Raw genomic sequence first — 14,285 nt, 5'->3', positions numbered from 1 at the left:
AACGAAAGATGATTTAAAGTGCCTTTCAATTCTGGCACTCTGTACCTTTCCCCTTCAGGTACTTAAGTCCAGCAAATCCTGGGCTTGAAGTATGAAACCGGGATCCTGGTCTCCCCACCACATCTAGATGCCTTCGTAGATGGTGCGGTGTAATAAAGGGTGCTCGGGCTTTGAAACCAGACAAACTCGGGCTCTAGCCTTTGCACCCTGTGGAGTTGAGTCTGTGGACAACGAAATCCCTTCGCCTCTCTGAACCTTACCTCCCTCCGCTGAAAATGGGGACAATCTGGTGGAGAGTATGTAAAACGCCTGGGTTGCTGGAGAGGTCCCACAAACGTCCCTTAAATATTGAAGGAACTTCTTCAACGGTTAAAAATCTTTCGCCATCTGGAATCCCTGGTACACCCAGGCCTACTCCTTGCGAATGCATGTCACTCCAGGTCCGTCCGGCAGGAGGCACCAGACCCGAGTCCCGGGATCAGGGCCAGGACCAAAAGCCGGGTCGCCGAAGCGAGTGGCCGGGTCCGGAGCGAGTGACCAGGTGTGGCCGCCGCCTGGGATGCTACAGTACAGGCGCTGAAAGTGGTAGAGCCGACTAACCTCCACGGCGCCCGGCGGGCGTGGGCGGGACAGGGCTGAGCTGCAGTGGAAGGAGTGCCGCGCATGCGCGCGCGAGGGGCGGAGGCGGGGGCGGTGCCTCTCGGAATCAGCGGCCCCACCCAGTACTGGGAGGTAACGCGCAGAGTAGAAGGCGCAGGCGGCGGGGTCAGCTTCCCTTCTCCAGGTACGAAGTTTTCCCGCACCTAGCTCCCGACTTTGCTCTTTTCAGCCGCGGAGACAGCTCGGGGCTGCAGGTGAGCTGTACATCTCGCAATCGAGACTTTCCTGCCCGTAATTTTCATGCATCGGTGCAGAAATAGGCAGTTAAAGACGCAGAGAACCTTGGGAGGATTTTGCAGGGGGTGGAGTCTGTTCTCCCGGGGAATCGCTTCTCTCCTCCTCCTGGGAATTGCTGGAGTTTCTTCCTTCCGCGGTCCTGAATCTCCCACCTGTTCTCCTTCCTACCTTCCTAGAGCTAAGGAGAGATGGGGAAGAGGGTGGGGCTCTTGGACCATCTAGAAATGCTTGGCAGGGTTTTAAACCTTCCCAGCACCATCCAGACTTCACTCGAAAATGTGTCTTTCGAGCCTCAAGGAGTTCAAAGGTAGGTAATTATTGATACTCAGCATGTGAAAATGCTTTTTATATAATAGCTTACGGGAAATCTGTTAGTGGTTTCCCCAAATTTTGGAGGGCTAAGGGCAAGGCAGGGCCCCTTCATCTGGTATTGTGCGTTGTGCAGTAAATCATTTTGCTGCATTGCACCCAAGATGCTTTCTGGCCTTTCCAAGGGCTGGGCATAGCGTTTGCGATGGGAACACGTGATGCTTCGTACCCACGCCCAACCCGCCCTTGTTAACGCAGCCTCTGGCTTTCCTGTGTGATTCTGAGCAGGACATACGGTCCTGCCACGGAAAAGGAGCACCAGAGCTGATTGCCTTTTGTTTGAATTTTCGCTGTAAGCACGAAACTTCTTACAAGGATTGAGAATAGATTTATTTTGCCTCCTTAGAACAACACTCAGTTCACTAAGGCGATGGAAGGGCTTTTTCCTGGCACTAGAGCTATACCGAGGGTAGGTCAGTTACGTAATGTCTTAAGGCAGAAGTTATTCCTTTGGTTCACTTACTCATTCACTCAGCAGGCATTTACTAAGCACCTGCCTAAGTGCTCGGTAGTGGGCTTGGTGCTGTGAGGAAGACAAGATGAATTGAACCTGAGCTTAGTCCTCAAGGAGCTTGACTGGCCCAGAGGAGAGAGCAGCTCAAGGGAAGTAAGTCTACACCAGGTAGAAGGGATGGGGCCCCAAGAGAGGGTCAGAGGAAGAACTGGGGGACTCGGAGGAGGGAGAAGAACCAGCCTTCCACCCCAGGTGATTAACTTAAGGAGAGAATTAGGTCCCTCAATTACTACCTGATGAGGAGTGATCTCTCTCATAAGCTTCACATCTCTGTGGAAGGGTGCTTCCTGACTGTGTGTTGGGCATCTCAGACTGATTATGTTTAAGTTGGGCTCCATCATTCCAGGGCACCCCCCTCCTGCCCCCACCACACACCTGCTGCTGTTCCATTGTTCCCTGTCTCAGGGAACAGCATCAAGGCTCCCCTCTTCCTAGTGGTCCAAGCCAGAGGCTTATCCCCCCTGCTCCCTCCCCACACCTGGGCTTGTTGAGTCAACCTCCTGACCTCTCACATCTGTCCACCTCGCTCCACCCTCATTTCTCCAGGCCAGGCCACCATCATCCCTTGCTTGGCTTACTGCCTCCCAGCCTGTCTTCACCAGACTCCCTTTACAGGGCTTCCAGGGGTGATCTGGCCCTTGCTCACCAGCCCCCCGCACTTTCACACCCCTTGCACTTGTCTCCGTTTTGAAACCATGCCATGCTTTCTCATGCCACCAGGCCTTTGCACATGTCTCCCTTCTGCCTAGGACATGTGCTTCCTTGCCACCCTCCTCCCTTGGTTTACTCCTGCCCTCCCCGTGACCTCAGCTGGGTCCCTGCTTCCTGGAGGAATTTTCCTTTAGGCTCCAAGCCTCAGTAGGTGCAGCTCCTGGTTGCGTTGCCTGTGCCTCTCCTCCTGAGGGCTCCCTCACGCAGCTGCCGCCTCCATGGTGCTGCACTGGAAGTCCTGGCATACCAGGACCGTGTCCATCAGTGGGGCTTTCCATCCCTTCCTGCTGCCTGCACACAGAAGACGCCCAAGAAAAAGTCGTTGATGGAATTTGGTATAAGTGCAGGTTGTACTATTATGGTTTGAGTCTATGAATGCCAGCATCATGAATCCACCCTACCTCAGTTGATTTCTCGCTGTGCTGAAATAGTATTGCCCTTGTTTATGTCAAGCTTAAAAATGTATATAAGTGTGAAAGAGAGGAATCATTATGTGAGCAGTTGGTATTTGTTGGGTGTTCATTGTGTGCCAGGCACGGTTCTGAGTGCCTTATAGCATTAACTCATTTCATCACCACAACAGCTCTGTGTGGTAGATATTTTTATTATCCCTATTTTACAGATGGAGAAACTGAGGTACAGAGATTAAAGAACTTGCCTAACATCACATGCTACTGAAGTCCAAGCATGCATTGTGGAATGTGATGAGCTCTTTGAGAAAGACAGGAAGTAGGACTGGACGTGAGGCTCTCATAGGGCTGAAGATGGTAGGTCACCAGGTGGAAGACGGTGCAGCATGGGCTAAGCTCCGAGGCCAAGCAGAATTACTTAATCCAGAATTCAGAACTCTGAGGAACCTCAGGCTCACTTTCACATTCATTCTTTCAGCAGCTAACTCAGTTTTCAGAGGTACTGCTGGTTAGGAATGAGACTTCTCTGAGTCTGAAATCTTGGTTTTGCTGTGTGACCTCGGGGCTGCTGCTTGCCTTCTCTGTGCTTCAGTCACCTCATCTGGAAAATGGGGATAATAATGGGGATAGTACTTACCTCGTAGGGTTGTGGTGATAATTAAATGGGTTGTTACATATAAGGCCTTAGGGTGGTGCCTGGCACATGGTGATTGCTCAGAAACATCATCCTCATTATTTGTTTATCCATCATTCAGTCAACAAATGGTTTTTGAACACAGGTCCTTCCTTCCTATATGTTCAATCCCACTGGACAACTTCTTGGGCATCGACAACTATCCTGTTTTAATTCTTTGTCCCACAGACATTGAGGATTTTCCATCATTGCCTCCTTTTCAGTGCCATCACCTCCTCCTGTGCCCTGGGCTCCCTCCCCAGACCTTTCCTCACAGTTAAGTGCTAGCTTACTCTCTGAGATCAACTCAAGACCCCTTTTCCATTCTTCTGGGTCAGTTTGTTACCAGTTGCTACAGAGAATTAAAGACCAGGTTAACCTGAATGGCAGCAGTGAGAAAATTGTGAAAATACAAAGAATTCTCATATACCATTCCTTGTAGATACAAAGAACTACTTTCTCCAGGGAGGAAATAGAGATGTAAAAAACTTAAGATGTGCAATCACCACCAGGAATCTTAGAATTTAAAAAGCTGCAAGAACCTTAGAGCTTATCTTGTCTATTTCCCTCACTTTGGGGGAGTTGTTCTTAGGGATGGGGGGTGGTCCAGGGCCCAGCAGCCGCTAGTGACCAGAACCCATGTCTCCAGCCTGTAGCTAGCACACTTTCTCCTACATCTTAGAGAATCCCAGGCAGGATTTCAGTGGAGCTTCTTAGAACTTCCAGCCCCTGGATGTTTCAGCTGCTGCTGTGATGCGTGCAGAATGTCATGGTCACTCAGTTAACTTCGTGCCAGGGCTGCACTGTACCCTTTAATGGTTTACCATGGACCAAGCGTGGGCATCTCTGCCACCACAGGAGAGCTGTCTCATAACCAAGCTAGTGCAAAGCACATGTTGAAAGGGAATCTTTGGGGACTCCCTGGTGGTCCAGTGGTTTAGACTCCATCAGCGCTCCCAGTGCAGGGGGCACGGGTTTGATCCCTGGTCAGGGAACTAAGGTCTTGCGTGTCACATGGCTCAGCCAAAAAAAAAAACAAAAACAGAAAGGAAATCTTTGTTTCAGTCAACAAGCAAACGTCCACATTACCCCTTTCTTGTTTTTCGATGTGAGGAGGAGGGGGGACAAATATCTGTACAAATACGAAAGAAAGAATTATAAGGTGGTGTTGCTGAGATCAGGGAATTTAGAGGAAGAAGAGCAGATGCTGCAGACCAGGTGGACGGTGCAGGTAGGAGTGGTTAAGGAGCTTGTGGGGTGGCTGACAAGGGGAGCAGGTTCAGAGGGAGATGGGGCGTAGAGGGCGGCTGGGGATGGAGGTGGGGGAGCGGGGGAACATTCCAGGCACGGGAGTGCAAAGCGGAGATGGCAGACCCGGCTAACCAGAGCAGAAGTCCTCATGGGGAAGTGGAAGGGAGTACACAGCTGAGGGAACAGCAAGTCTTGAAGATAAGGAAGGAGAATCAGCCTCAGGTGTCGCCCTGAGCGTTCTTGAGAGTGATGAGGGTGGCGGGACTGAGTGCTGGGAGAAGTGAAGATCTAGCTGCCCTTTTCTTAGTAGGTTAGAGAAATTCATTTCTGTAACTCTGTGGAATGCATATCATTTTTATACACATTTGCTCCCCCAGAGTCTTATCTTGTAAAATATGTCTCTTCCACCTTGCTTTAGACTTGAACCTTGCCAATGGACCTGATTGGTTTTGGTTATGCAGCCCTGGTGACATTCGGAAGCATTTTGGGATATAAGCGGAGAGGTGAGCCCAAACCAGATTTTTCATCAAAGAGAGGCTGGTCATTGTGCTAGGATCATCTGAGGGTCTGTAAGCAGGACAAGAAGCTAATAAGTGACCTGGTGGGAGGTTGGTGGTTGTGCTAGGATTGTCTGAGGGTCTGTAAATAGGACGAGAAGCTAAGAAACACATGGTGGATGGGATTCTCGGAAGGATGGGGGTTCCATGGGGCTGGGTGGACAGAGCCTGTCATTCCAGAGCCTGGGCATCTGGGTCTCCCTTTACCTGTTAATATCAATTGCATAATTAATTGACTTACCCTCTTCAGGGCTACTTACTCATTGTCAAATGAGGTTTTTGGTTTGTTTATATACTCATAGTGTCAAAAAACTGAATTATGTTGATACTGTGTGTTGCAAAGGAAAATTACTTAGATATCATATCTGAAGTGGTTTCTTCATCTCTGTGCAAAGATGGAAAAAAAACCCCAGTTGATAAATTGAAGGATTTTCATGGAGAACAATGAAAGATCAAGTTTTCTATTTTGCTTTGTTTTAAGGTAAAAGCGTTTGCAGTCATGGTGTCTCATATTTGCTTCTTATATTTTTAAGAAATTCATTAAATGAAGTTATATTTCGAAGAGTGTTACATTGGTGACCTTGGGGGACTCGAGTTTCAAGTTATCAGGGTTACTTCCTTTGTTAGCGGTTTTTCAAAGGGTAAGAAAAGGGGAGAGAGAGAGAGAGAGAGTGAGTGTGAGTGTGTGTGTGTGTGCGTGCGTGTGCGTGCGTGTGCGTGCGTGTGTTGGGGCTGCTGGAGGGTGTGGGAGGAGAGGATTACTTCCGTTATCAGGCATCCTCCTTCACTTGTTGCCTGTAGAATTAGACTACAACCTAGTGCATGTGGCTTCTTGTTCTGGATGGGTTGTGTGTTTTGGTGTGGGAGGTGCTGCGATCTGAATTTAAGGGTGGTTCTTAACCCTGCTGCAATCTGACTTTCCTGTAGCTGTTTAAAAAACAGAGATACCTTACAACTGAATCACTTTGCTGTACACCGGAAACTAACACAACCCTGTAAATCAACTATACTTCAATAAAAAAATAAAAATAAAAAATAAATTTGAATCTAAAAAAATACAAAAAACAAAAAACCCCAGAGATGCCTTGACCCTAGGGATTCCAATCCGATAAGATTCTAAATAGATTGAGTGCCCGGAAGTGGGGACTGTGTGTGTTGGTGACAGTGGCACTGGCACGTGCACCCTGCAGAGCTCGTGTCCATTACAGTGCCCCAGGCAGCGCTGAGCAGGGCGGGCGCTGGGTGGGGGAGGGGTTGGATTGGTGGCTGCCTGGCTGTGTCAGTGACCAGGTTCTTCCTGTTACTCTGTGGTCACAGTCCATCCCTGAGTCCTGATGTGTTGAGGCTGGAAGGTTTGTTAATTATTCAGGACAGGACCATCGCTTGGTTTGAATAGGCCCCCCTTTCTATCTCCATGAGTTGAAAATATCATTTCATCTTATTTTTATCATCACAACCTCAGTAAAAAAATGGAGGCAAGGAGAACAGGGGGAATAAAAGAGGGGCGTAAACAAGTCAGGTAATTGTCCAAGACCATGCAGTCACTGTCAGAGGCAATACTACAGGCAGGCTTTATCACCATACCTACCCCTCCCATTGCTATGTACCTGGGGTTCCTCTGCCTCACATTTGGGGTTCACCATGAAGCAGTCATGTCTTAGAAACTGTCCATGGATAGCCGATACCTAACTTGGCTTTGTCCAGTTACAGTGCCCAGGAAGAAATGCATTTTTCCACATGTGGAGTGATGAAGGTATACCTTTCATTTGGGGATTCTTTCTCTGAGCCCGTACTTTTTTTCACCAGGTGGTGTTCTGTCTTTGATTGCTGGTCTTTCCGTTGGATTTTTGGCTGGCTGTGGAGCTTACCGCATCTCCAATGACAAGCGAGACGTAAAATTGTCCCTGTGTGAGTAAGGCATTTTTCCCAGTTACGGAGAATCAAAGCTTGGGGATAATTTTTTGATACCTAGCCTCGGTGTACTGGAAGATACTGGTGATGTGGCAGGTGGGCATATGCATGTGCAGAGACAGAACACTGTTCTTGTTCCTTTCTACACAGACCTGATCAAAAATAATGATGTTGCTGCCAGGCCTTCCAACTCAGAAGAATATTTCTATAAAACTTGTTACTAGAAAAATAAAATAAAATTAGAAAAAGCAAGGAATTATGTCTGGATTTTCTGCTAATGCTCCTAAATGCATATTAGCATAGTTTATGTTACTGTGAAAATATCTAAAAAGAGACAGCCTTGCATTATTTTATTTAATTCACAAACAACTTTTAGGTCCCACTTTGCCTTAAGATTTAGAAAAGCAAGGCTGACTCTTTTAGCTTCTTCCCTTGTTGAGCTTATAGTAGGAGAATGTCCACAGGGAAAATGGAAAAAACTTGTGTGTGTTTAAAGTCCCAGGATGCTTGGCTTTCTTCTGTCTGGGTTGAAAGACAAATACAGGGAAGGTTTGGAAAACTACACCAAGGAAATGGTCTCTGTTTAACTTGATGATTATTCAAAGTGCCCTGGTGGGTGTGGAAGAAACTACAAAGGAAGACAAATTGTACCAGTTCTTTGTTTGAGGGAGAGGAAGAGATTAAGTGGGATTTTTCCCCCTTATTTTAAATAGGAGCAAGGGATATTTTTAATAATGACATTATGTCAGAAGATAAAAATATATCAGCAAAATATATATATATATATACACACACACATATATGTATGTATATATATATAGGGCTTTTTATGCATATGCACTTAAATAGTTAATGTATGTTTATTGTCAGTCATGTTTTTTATATCAGCAAGTGATTTTTCCTTGAAAGTTCTTAAATTGTGACATCAGTGCCCTAATCTCTTCCATAAAACTGCTTCTCTCATCATGCTGGTTTAGCTTCTAAAGGCTGGTATAATGCTTCTGAATTTAATATTATTAGGCTGTTTTTATGTACTCTTCCGGCATCAGATTTCCAAAATGGAATGCTATAAAATAAAAACAGTCAGCCTTTTCTTAGGATTATTTTATTAATCAGGTCTTACTTTAAAGATTTACTTTAGAAACTGATTCTTTTCCTTCCATTCAGCTAACTAAACATTTTTTGGCTGTCTCTTGTGGGTCCAGGTATACTGCCTAGTGTTCCTAAGGAAACTTGAATAAGACACAGTCCTGACCTTCCCAGGAGTGTTCTATAAATAGAAATTAAGTTAGAAAAAGACCTTTTCTTTTGAAGGTATTTCAGGAATGGATTTTAACGTGCTTGTTTCCTCAGAAACTATTTTGATAAACTATTTTGTAAAGTGTTTTAATAGAGCACTTTATCTTTTCAAGAAAATAGCAACTCAGTACCAATACATAATAGTTGTTATATTAGAAAGCTGAAATGAAATCCATTTTTTCCCCAAGCAAGCACTGATAACATGTTTGAAACGCTGGTTCACGCACCGGTTTGGTTTTTAGTTACAGCTTTCTTCCTGGCCACCATAATGGGGGTGAGGTTTAAGAGATCCAAGAAAATCATGCCAGCTGGGCTGGTTGCAGGTTTAAGGTAAGAAAAACTTATTTTGATCTATTCTTTCCTCTGCCGTCATTTTGAAGTGCTGAATTTTTGGCAAAAGTCAGTTGTTTTAACTTAAAAGGTCAAAGTAATTTGTATTACAATCAGCATGATTATAAAACCTTAAAATATCATCCATTCAATCGTTGACATTTATGTGCGAGTGAACATTTTTATCAAATACACTTAGCGTTGCTGTGCTACCTGATCACATGTACACAGTTACCTTTTTCAGAATAAAGAATTAAATTCAGACTCATTTTTTCTCAGGATTTACCTGTCTGAGACAGTAAAGGTATTCATTTAAATCTGATAATCTCTGTTAGAGAGTTGGACAAAGTGAAAGTCTGTCGCAGTTACTTTGAAATTGTAAAGGAGAAAACTTAATATTTTTTAAAAAGATAAATAGGGAGCTTCAAGTTTCTCTTAATCTCAGTAATTCTGCCCATGAGATTAAGCACATTACCAAGTAAAAATTTATACTTAACATTTTAAATTCTTTGGAAGCTGCCTTTATATGTTGACAGCTATCGACATGTTCATTTTCTTTGATGTACGTTTTCACTTTTTGGAATTTATTCCAAAGAAATAATGAGATGTATACAAAGGCTGATGTTTATTGCAAGTTTATTTCTAGTGGAAAACATGATGAATTGAAAAATTAGAAACAGCTTGAAAATTCACCAGTAAGGAAATGGTTCAATAGGTGTTTTGTCCACTTAATGGAATATTGAGCAAGCATTACATGTCATGTTTTCAAAAACTGTTTAGTGTCATTAGAAAATATTGACATAATAGGAAATGAAAACAGAATAAACAAGCAAATATAGCGTGATCTCAATTTTTTAAAAGTCTGGGTATATAAAAACAAGATAGGAAGTAATATTTCAAATTGTTAGTAATCTCTAGGTGGTAATGCAATGGGTAATTTTCTCCTTTCTATTTTTCAATAGAATTTTCTAGTGTGGCTGGATATAATGTTTATGATTTGGGAATGAAAGTGTGATTATAAAGGACTGCTTTCTAATGATAGCCCTGTTCTAATAATGATACTTGGTGGTGGAAGGGGTCAGAAGTAGGGTTTATAGGTCAAGAAGACAAGACCCTAAACGTGGAAAGAAGCTGAGATTGTAACTATGACATCCCTAGATCACCCCTTGATTAGTTTTTCAAGTTGCTTGCCTTTACTAGTTTTTGAAAGTTTTGTGTTTCTTTCCAAACCTTTCTCTCATGAAGGTTCATCCCAGATTTTCAGAACAGTGAGTTCTGATTTTTCTCCTTCATTCAGTGAACACTTTTAATTCAGTCGCATCTGGAAGTTCAAGTACAGGGATCCAGGGATGGTGAGATCACCCCTGCCCCAGGGAGTAGAAGCAGGGCAGAACGCTGGGAGCCAGGGTTTAGTACCACACGGGTAAGGTGAACGCACAGCCCTTCCGTCTCACACCTCCTGAGTCACCCTCCCCTTGCCTATCTTTTGTTTTAATCTAGCCTCATGATGATCCTGAGACTTGTCTTACTGCTGCTCTGAGAATCCGCAGGAACTGAAAACTAAATTTGAGTCATTCTGCTGTAACGGGCAGAGCCTACTCTTTGTATTGAAAAGATAAATTCCAATATGGAATGTTCACCGTGGTCTTATTTTATGGTAGAAACTGCAAAAGAAACACTGTCACCTCTAATATGGACACTGGTTTGAGGGATTTTTTTTTTTTAAAACAAATGGTTTAACTGTTTTCTAATCGTCAGGTACTGGTTTCATTAAAGGTATTTAATAAATCGTGATACACTGTTTGATTTGCTGTGTCATGTGGTTTTGTGTGTTTTTTGGTTTGGGGTTTTTTTTTTTGACAGTTCCAAATACTCATGTCTGAAATAAGCTTAAATTAAACTACAACCTACAGATGATGGAATGCCCTAAGTGGGCTTCACAGAATGCTAATGTATCTATTTGTCATTTGTGTTATATTTTAAATTATTTTTTTTCCATTTTAATTGTATTGCTACCAGTGTTTTTTCTTTCTTTAAAATACTTCATCCTTAGCACACTCTGTACCAACAGAATGTATTCAGTATTCAAATAAAAGAACTTCTGTTTTAAACCTGTTTCTCTCATTTTAGTGTCCTCTCTGTATACTCAGATCATCTTTAACATGTAAGTGTTCAATTATTATTATTATTTTTTTTTTGCGGTACGCAGACCTCTCACTGCTGCGGCCTCTCCCGCTGCAGAGCACAGGCTCCGGACACTTAGGCTCAGCGGCCATGGCTCACGGGCCCAGCCGCTCCGCAGCATGTGGGATCTTCCCGGACCGGGGCACGAACCCGTGTCCCCTGCATTGGCAGGTGGACTCTCAACGACTGTGCCACCAGGGAAGCCCTAAATAACTGATATATTTTTAAAATAGAGAAAGAGGATGAGAGTGATGAAGCCAGGAAGATAGAAGAATAAGATTCTGACCAGCTTTCCTCCTGTGACAGGTGGCAAGATTTTAGGTTTTCAGATTTTTCTCTTTTTATCTACTTGCAGATCATCCTCCTTCCAGGACAAGCCTTGACTGGTGAAATGGGGTGAGATTAGGGGATGCTGAGGTTTTTCACTTTCCAAATTGCAGTCATCTCTGTATTTTAATGCTGGCATCTGTAGCCCAAAGACGTCAATCAAGAGGATTTTCAATGACTCATGGGGATTTAAAGCAAAAGTGCAGAGTTAGGAAAAGTGGGTCTTTTCACATTTTCCTTTTCTTCTGAAAATGAAAATGTTTTTTAGAAACATAACCCATGCTCATTTTGAAGAAGGTAAAATAGTATAGAAATTAGAAGCCCATCCCCACCTCCCCAAGATAGCCTTGAGAGGTTGATGGAGCATGATGGGGGAGACCTGGTGGAGTGATAGGCTCTGGACAGCTTGAGGTACCTGGGGAGGGGGGTCCCTGAAAGCAAGGAGGGCTGTGGGGAGGGTAGGGGGTGGCTTTGGGAGGACGAGGAGTGTCTTCATGGTATGAATGGGAGCTGATTTATTTTGTAGCCTGTTACCTGGCTCATTTTCTAAGCCAGCGCTTCCACACATTAAGAGCTCAGCGAAATAAATGAAGAAAAAAGGATCGATTGAGAATATCACCATTTGGAAACCAGAATGAAAAAAAGTGATCTAGGCCAATGGTTTTTCAGCCTTACATGATACCTGTTAGAACCATGTGAGGGGTTTAAAGCACATTCAGGTACACGAGTGTGCAAGCGCGCACACACACACACACACACACACACACACTCTGCCTGGGCCTAACCCCAGAGATTCTGATGTAATTGATCTCAAAGAGGACTCTTGATTCTACTGTGTAGCCAGTGTTGAGAACCGTTCATCAGGATGATGATGATGTCAATAGCTGCTAAAACTACGAATAGGGATCTCTGTAGTGGAAATATCGGGGTTGACTGCCCTAAATATTTAACATCACTAAATGTGGGACAATCAGACATGATGGTCCTCCTGGTGTGAAGCAATAGAAAGCATGCAGCAGTACCTATGAAGAATTCTTGCCAAAATAATTGACCTGGAATTCATTCAAACCTCTAGATATCAACTTACAGGAAACACAGGAAACAGAGAAGCACCTCAGGAAGGTAATCAGCAAAATCAGCAGTATTTATAATGTGGAACTCAACAGGCTTGCTCTTCATAGAGTGGTCCCCAGACCAGCAACATACAGATCACCTGGGAGGTTGTAGCAACTCGAGCGCTACCCCAGAATCTGTATTTTAAGACCCCTGGGAATTTGTATGTACATTCAAGTTTAGAAGCACTGTTCTCCAGCTCAAGTGATTAATACATTTCAAATGACTCTCTACTTTTATATTTCTATAAGAAAATGTGTAAATTGCATGAAAATCAAAGAGGCGGGGGAGCCTATAGGTTAAAGAGATTTAAGAGAATGAATTCATTCTTCAAATGAATGCAATGTGTAGACCTTTTTTAGCTTCTCGTTCTAACATAGCAGTTATTCTTTTTAAATGTGATACAATCAGGAGTATTTGAACCATGACTGAACATTTATATAAGGAATTACTGTTAATTTTTTAAGTATAATAATATTATAGAATGTTTTCCCCAAAGGATCTTTATCTTTTAGAGACTCATGTCAAAGTATTTATGGATGAAATAATATGATACTGGGATTTACTTCAAATTAACCCAGCTGTGAGGGGGAGTGGGTAGAAATACAGAGGCAACGTGAGTGACATTCTGTTGCTAATTGCTGTGGCTGGGTGATGGGTACATAGGGCTTTTTATACACTTCTTTCTATTTTTGTGAGTGTATGAAATTTCCCATCATAAAAAATATTTTTAATTGCTCAGCAAAAACGGATGTTATTCGTAATGTATTAAAGCTTTAAAGGCCCTGGTGTGACTTCTGAATCATGAGACTTGGAACTGTGTTCACTCCAGCTTTAGGGATGAACGGGTGTGATCAATGCTCCACCCAGATGAGCCTTCTGAATTCAGGTTTAATGATTTCAAGCCCTGCGGGCACTGTCTAAACACCTTTCAAATGTGCCTTTGAAGTCAAAAAATTAAAGGGCATAATCCATTGTTTAAAGTGTGTAAGAATAAAAGGAATTAAGTAGACCAGTAAGTGCATGCCTTTATTTTTTTTTTATCCTCAGCCTATATTCTAGAACTTTGTCTCCAATTGTCTTGGCATCATGCCTCCATTCCGTGTTGTCCATGGAAATTGGGTTTTAGTAATGTGAATTCTTGGGTAATTTAAGAGAAAGACTACGGATATTCCTTTCTATGAAAGTCAGTCTAGTAACCTGGTACACAGTTCATTTTCCTGTGTCCATCTAAGGGATATTGAATATATATTTTCTGGTTTATGGAAAGTCTTTATGTCCCGCTTATGACATAAAGTGAGGTTTGCTTTGTTCCATAGAGATGCTGTCCTAGAACACGCTGCTCTGATTTGGAAAGGTCTGTGCTTCAGTCTCCTTGCAGAAGGATCACTGGTACCAGGAACTAAATTGTTTCTGACAGTGGAATATAAGGCTTTGTAAAAAAATATATAAAATCCACCAATCAATCAGATAATATCTAGATAAGCAAACAAGTTAATTTATTTAAAATATATTGGAAAAAAATTAGGCAAAATCAATTCTCTAAGAAATCCCAATGACATATTATGTATCAATCTAATGTTTTTTTATTTACTTTTTAAAACTTTTTATTTTATATTGGAGTATCGCCGATTAACAATGTTGTGATAGTTTCAGGTGCACAGCAAAGCGACTCAGCCCTACATATACATGTATCCATTCTCCCCCAAACTCCCCTCCCATCCAGGCTGCCACATAAC

General features: G+C 43.1%; 1 protein-coding gene across 6 annotated transcripts; it reads left to right on the top strand.

Moving 5' to 3' along the window:
• The first annotated feature begins 719 nt into the window (after positions 1–719).
• Positions 720–11,053, top strand: TMEM14A (transmembrane protein 14A). Of its 6 annotated transcripts, XM_060021667.1 has the most exons (6): positions 733–854; positions 3,114–3,258; positions 5,244–5,328; positions 7,189–7,290; positions 8,835–8,922; positions 10,423–11,052. In XM_060021667.1, the coding sequence occupies exons 3-6, from the start codon at positions 5,259–5,261 to the stop codon at positions 10,460–10,462; spliced, it is 300 nt and encodes a 99-aa protein (XP_059877650.1). In that variant the 5' UTR covers positions 733–854; positions 3,114–3,258; positions 5,244–5,258; the 3' UTR covers positions 10,463–11,052. The 6 variants fall into 6 exon arrangements, with proteins under 6 accessions (XP_059877651.1, XP_059877652.1, XP_059877650.1 ...); XM_060021668.1 differs by lacking the exon at positions 3,114–3,258 and having other exon boundaries at positions 720–854; positions 10,423–11,051; XM_060021669.1 differs by lacking the exon at positions 3,114–3,258 and having other exon boundaries at positions 728–784.
• Positions 11,054–14,285: the final 3,232 nt, after the last annotated feature.

This window comes from Delphinus delphis, chromosome 10, assembly GCF_949987515.2.
Source record: "Delphinus delphis chromosome 10, mDelDel1.2, whole genome shotgun sequence".
Lineage (NCBI taxonomy): Eukaryota > Metazoa > Chordata > Mammalia > Artiodactyla > Delphinidae > Delphinus > Delphinus delphis.
This window is presented reverse-complemented; position numbering and strand designations above follow the sequence as displayed.